Source organism: Medicago sativa, chromosome 5 (assembly GCF_051527215.1).
Source record: "Medicago sativa cultivar Bolivia chromosome 5, Bolivia_mono, whole genome shotgun sequence".
NCBI lineage: Eukaryota > Viridiplantae > Streptophyta > Magnoliopsida > Fabales > Fabaceae > Medicago > Medicago sativa.
Genome location: NC_140753.1, coordinates 51,612,024 through 51,618,388, shown reverse-complemented (window position 1 = coordinate 51,618,388; position 6,365 = coordinate 51,612,024). Strand labels below are relative to the sequence as shown.

The window sequence follows — 6,365 nt, the reverse complement described above, 5'->3', positions numbered from 1 at the left end:
ATTAAGCATATAATTCATTAAAATGCATTTAGCAACATAAAACATTATTAACATATCAAACATTTAACACTTAACATATTATCATTTCATAATCAAATACCATCATTAAATATCATCATCATCATTAAATATCATGTTCAACTTAACACTTGACTCGACAACACGACTCAACTTGACAATGCAACTCTTATCAACTTAACAACTTAACAACTTAAACCATCGTGAAACTTCTTGATATGCAAATGCATGTGGTGCCAATCAACAACATAAATGAGCGTAATTAGGCTCTTCAACGTGTGAGCATAAAGCTGCCTGGCTTAAAGCCCCCAACGTAGTTTGAGCATAAGGCTGCCGGGCCTAAAGCCCCCAACTTTAATGAGTATGCAATGGACTCAATCTTCCTACAACTTAGACAACAACGTGAACATCTTATACAACTCCATAATCATGGACAACTTCTTAAATTCTTTCAACTTAGACCGACTCATGCAACTTCAAGACATTAACAATCAACAGCAGCAAACAACAATAATTACAGCATGTAACAGTGCTTAAATAACATATCATCATTAAAGGGAATGAATCATATCAACTTATCATCATAAAGCATCATAAATAATACTTATACATCATCACTACTAATCTCAGTCACCTAAACAGACTTCTGGAACTTCTGAAAGTATCCTAAGCAACCCTCATTCTTACTTCTAAGATCAACTCATGACTACACATGCGAAAGGATCGCATCAGAACAATTTTGGGCAACTTACAGCCTAACTCGCAGTGGCGAGTAACTTTGCTCGCAACGGCGAGCAAAGCGTGCATTCTGGACTCCTAAGGCCTTGCTCGCAATGGCGAGCCACTTTGATCGCAATGGCGAGCTTACAGGTTACTCGCAGTTGCGTTGCTCGCAGTGGCGAGCGGGGGTTCCTAGCTCGCAATTGCGAGTGTTCTTGCTCGCAGTTGCGAGCGATGAATGTCAGTACGGCCAGAAACCTAAAAATTACAACTTTTCATCTATCTTCATGATTCTTTCATCCAAATAGCATCTAATTATCAGCCTAGGCAATATCTAAGGTCTGTACATTAATTTTACATCAATCTAACATCTTTTCATGGTTCAATCATCAAAATCGGTCTTAAACCTAATTCCCAATTCTCACCAAAACTCAACCTAATCATGCTAAAATCATTTTTTAGAATCATACCCTTAATAGTATTGAAAGTTAGTCCCACCCTTATCTGGTAATTGCAGAAATCGCAGCCCTCTCTCTCTTGTTCTCCTCTTCTGACTTTTCTCCCTTTTTCTCCAAAAACATACGTACTGTGTTACTAACTTATGTCTGTCTATTTATCTTTTCATATTACTCTTATCACTACTAATTTACTCATCTCACAACACAGCCCCACTTTTAATATTTTTATTTTATTTCTCATATCTTATTTTATTTAATAGTAAAATAAGTCACACCAACATAGCAGCTTCACAAAATCATATACCTCACATAATTTATTTATAAATCATATAAACCACTCAACTTCATGAATCGTAAAATTCACACATATCAATCATGTAAACCACTTAAATCATAAACCATATAAGAATATAAATATATTCTAACTTCATTGAATTAATTAAATAATTAAGACGGGCGTTACACCAGGGACATAAAGAACTTCTTCAATTATTGCCATTTTTCCATTCTTTCCTTCAATGGCAATATTCCCCATTCCTTCTGCAACCAAGACTCTATGATCTGCAAGCTTGACTTTTGTATTCCTTCCAGGATCCACTTGTCTTAACCATGTCTTGTTACCAGTCATGTGATTAGAACAACCAGTATCTGAGAACCAACTTTCTGAATTGCAGCTCTCATTACTGGTTGTTGTAACCATCATGAATAATGACTCTGAATCTGAATCATCTTGTGCAATTTTTGCTTCCTCTTCATCATTCTTTGATTTCTTTCCTTTACCAGACCAACACTCTGAAGCATAGTGCCCAAATTTCTCACATTTGAAGCATTGAATCTTCTTCTTATCAGTTATCTTCTTCTGATTAGAATTTCCTTCCTTTGAAGATTCACCTTTTTCAGATCCATTGTTCTTGCCTTTAGATCCATTTCCTCCCTTAGGGTTTTTCCTCCCTTTCTTGGAATTCTTTCTATCATTTTCATCCTTCTTGATAGTTTGAACTTGCAAGGCTTGTTGAATTGATCTTTCACTGCTCCTTTCTAAAACCATCAATTCATGAGCTTCTAAAGAACTCTGCAACTCCTCAATCTTCAATGTCTTAACATCTTTTGATTCCTGAATTGCCACCACAATGAAATCAAATCTTGGAGATAAAGTCCTCATGATCTTCTCAACAATCTGTTGATCTGTCATGGCTTCTCCACAAGCCTTCATCTGATTCACAAGATTGATGAGTTTGGAGATGTGTTCAGAAATTTTCTGATCATCATCCATCTGCATCAACTCAAACCTTCTCCTCAGTGATTGAAGCTTAATCAACGTCACCTTTTCGTCACCTTCATGGTACTTTGAAAGAATATCCCATGCTTCCTTGGAACTAACCGTCTTTGAGATTCTTTCAAAGTTGGCTTCATCAAGACTTTGTTGAATCAAGAACAGAGCCTTGCAATCTTTCTTCTTCAGATCTCTGTGTGCGTTCCTTTGCACTTCTGTCGCATTCACTGCTAAATCAGCTACACCATTCTGCACAATTTCAAGCAAATCTTGTGCTCCAAACAGATTCTTCATCACTGCACTCCATCTTTCCCAATTACGTGCTTCAAGAATTGGAAGATGCGTATTGAAACTGCTGCTACCGTTCATGGTGATTCCCTCAGAGTTTCTTCCTACAAAATGCGTGATTGAAGATCTTGTTGAACCCCTTAGAACGAAACCACAGGCTCTCGATGCCAATTTGTTAGCGCAACAATGGAAGCTTGAACCCTAAGCAACTGAACACAGGTTTAGGGTTTGTTAAGGTTTCTGGTTTTTGTGTTGATTTAAGAGAATGAGACAAGAGAAAGATTATGTGATTGGGGAATAGAAATTGTATTATTGATTCTCAATGAAAAAATATACAAAGGATGGGTTTATATACACACTACTTAAAGCACAAGTACAAACTATAACCCTTGTAACAAACTTTTTCCAAACCAACTTTTTCCAAACCGTAAATGAGCCTAAAGCAAACCGTAAATTGCTTACAAACAAACTAACAAAGTGTAATTATCAAAACTAAACTTGAATTATCACTAAAACTAACAACACAGACATTGTGAAATAGCTATGTGTAAATTTCCTTCTATTGTGAGGTGCAGTATGAACGAATGTCGCTGTGAACGTGTACACTACCTAATAGTATAAGTGGAGCATAGGGAGTACACAAATGTCATGAGCGGAAAAAGAATTCTTTCACTAGAAAAATATTCAAAGAAGATATCTTTTGCTAGAAATTGAAGCGTTGTCATCTAATTATTGTGATCGTATCTAATAACTTTTATATTTACTTTCCTAATTTATAAAACTTCTAGTTATGGTTTTGTACTCTAATATGATGGTAATGAAATGGAATAGGTTTTTTCTACATTACCCTCTCTTGTTTAGGGGGTATTTACCCTTTCAAGATATCAACCAATCAAAATGCAATATACAAATGTAACATTAAATGTCAAATAAATGAGTCAATTTTTTCTATAAAAAAACGAATTTTAATAAGGTAACTTTTAATTTTTATTTAATTATTTAATTATATTTAGGTATACATTCTTAATTAATTTACACTATAGGGTTTGTAACAATTAAAATTTCACATCAAATTCAACCCATCATGGCTATGTTTGGTAACACGAATAAGTTAGCTTATAGCTTGTTGGACTAGCTTATAAGTTTGTTTTGATATAATAAGATGTGTTGGGTAAAAAGCTTTTTCCGCTAGCTTATAGCGTTTTTTGAGAAGCTATTTCAAGTAACTTTTGAGCTTATAGCTGGTAGTTTTTTATATTTTCTTCCAATTTTAACCCTATTAATTTAATTTAATTATTTTTTAATAAAACAACATGTTCATGGCTTAAAAAATAACGGCCAAGATTATAGCTTATTTTTTAATAAAACAACTGTCACGTTTTCTCCTTTGAAAAAAAAATTGTCATGCTTTATTTTATTTTTTAACTAGTAATAGACCCGTGCGATTACGCACGGGTCACGTAACATTGTGGTAATCATATAAAAAATAATTACTTTGATAGTACTATCAAATTTTTTTTCTTCATATATTATATATAAAACAATGTTAAATATTTGAATCGTGTATGTTGTGGATTTTATTTTCTTATGTACACGAAAATAAATTTTTTAAAACTTTATTTTCAAAATATCAACATCAATGTAGTGTTTCTATTAAATAACTTTTTATTTTATATGCAAAACACCGTTCAATGTTTTCACCGTACCCGTTGTAGATTTTATGTGATTTATCTGCATAAATAATTTTTTATGTTAATATATGAGAAAGTTGATATGATAAAATCGTAGAAACTCATTAATATTGTCAAAATATAAATATTAATATAGTGCTTATATTGGATAACTTTTTATTTTATATGCAAAACACCGTTCAATATTTGCACCGCTCCCGTTGCAGATTTCATGTGTTTATATATGCATAAATAATTTTTTCTGTACATATATGAGAAAATCGATATGATAAAATTTTCAAAACTCGTGACTATTTTCAAAATACCAACATCGATGTATTGTTTTTATTAAATAACTTTTTATTTTATATTTAAAACACCGATAAATATTTGCACCGCACTCGTTGAAGATTCTATATACTTATATATGCAGAAGATTTTTTTTTTAACAATATGTAATAGTCAATATGATAAAATTTAGAAAATTCGTGACTATTTTTAAAATATCAAAATCACTGTATTGTTTCTCCAAAATACCGTTAAATAGTTACACCGCACTCATTGTAGACTTTATGTGCTTATATCTCCAAAATCAAATTTTATGTATACCAATAGGAGAAAGTTGATATACTTAAATTTTGAAAACTAATGATTATTTTAAAAAATTTAACATTATTGTATCGTTTCTATTAATTTTTTAAATATGCAAATTATTAAGATTAAGAGATTAAAATATATTAGAACAAAATGACGATATAGAGAATTAGTTAGGCTTGGAAGTGATAAATCTGAAAAATGAAGATACATAGAGAATTAGTTAGGTTAGAAAGATAAACAAAAATATATATAATAATTTTTTCAAAATGAATAAATTTGTATTTTATTTTGTAAAATGACGATTAAACCCATAAAATTAAGAAGATTGTGAGGATAATTATGAAATTTTACTCGAGTAAGATTTTCTAATTTTTTTTTATTATAGTATTAGTAGTAGTAGATTAGTAGTAAAAGTAGATATTTAAATTTGTTGTGTGGAATTGAAAAAATAGTTGTCCGTAATTATCATGATAATATATTGGGTTTTAAGAAGGACAATTATGAAATTTTGTTGGATTTTGATATTTTTTTTTTAATAAATACATTTTTTTAATAATTTTTTTATATATTGTTGGATTTTTTTAATAAATTTATATATTGTCAGAAATGTTAAGGATCTCCTTAATCTCCTTTGGAATATGCAGTTGACTCACACCCTTCGAGAGGCTAATGCGTGTGCGGATTTTCTAGCTAAACTTGGTGTCATTCACGATTCTTCTTGGTGCAGCTTGGAGAACCCCATCCCGGGCTTGGAAGATTTACTTCTTGCTGATGCTTCTAGAGTACAGTTCTTAAGGCTGTAGCCTAGTTTTTTTTTTTTTCTCTTTCTCTTTTTCTTTTCTTTTTCTCCTTCTACCAAAAAAAAAGATTAAAAAAACAAATAATATTTAAAATTTTAAAGTATTCCAAAGACTTATTAATTTTGCAACAAAAATACAAATATTGGTGGAAATTTGTTATGTCAACTTATCCATGGAAGTACAAATTAGGAACAATTTTTTTTTTGTAGAGAAAAAATTGGCTACACCTTTTTGTTTTTAATTAAAAAACAAATAATGTTTTAAAAGTATTCCAAAAACTTATTAATTTTGCATCCTAAAAAATAAATATTTATGGGTTGAATTTGATGTGAAATTTTAATTGTTACAAGCCCTATAGCGCAAATTAATTAAGATTGTATACCTAAATATAATTAAATAAAAATTAAAATTTACCTTATTAAAATTGATTTTTTTTATAGAAAATTGACTCATTTATTTGACATTTAATGTTACATTTGTATATTATATTTCATTGGTTGATATCTTGAAAGGGTAAATACCCCCTAAACAAAAGAGGGTA

At 30.9% G+C, this 6,365-nt stretch overlaps 1 protein-coding gene across 1 annotated transcript; it reads right to left on the bottom strand.

The window, feature by feature from the left end:
• Positions 1 to 1,635: 1,635 nt before the first annotated feature.
• On the bottom strand, positions 1,636 to 2,838 carry LOC146922837 (uncharacterized). Its single transcript, XM_085711617.1, has one exon. It carries the CDS (start codon positions 2,836 to 2,838, stop codon positions 1,636 to 1,638), a length of 1,203 nt encoding a protein of 400 aa, XP_085567743.1.
• Between the last annotated feature and the right edge of the window lie 3,527 nt (positions 2,839 to 6,365).

Coding starts and splice junctions, on each gene's coding strand:
- LOC146922837 (XM_085711617.1), bottom strand. CDS start 2,838: ATGAACGGTAGCAGCAGTTTCAATACGCATCTTCCAATTCTTGAAGCA.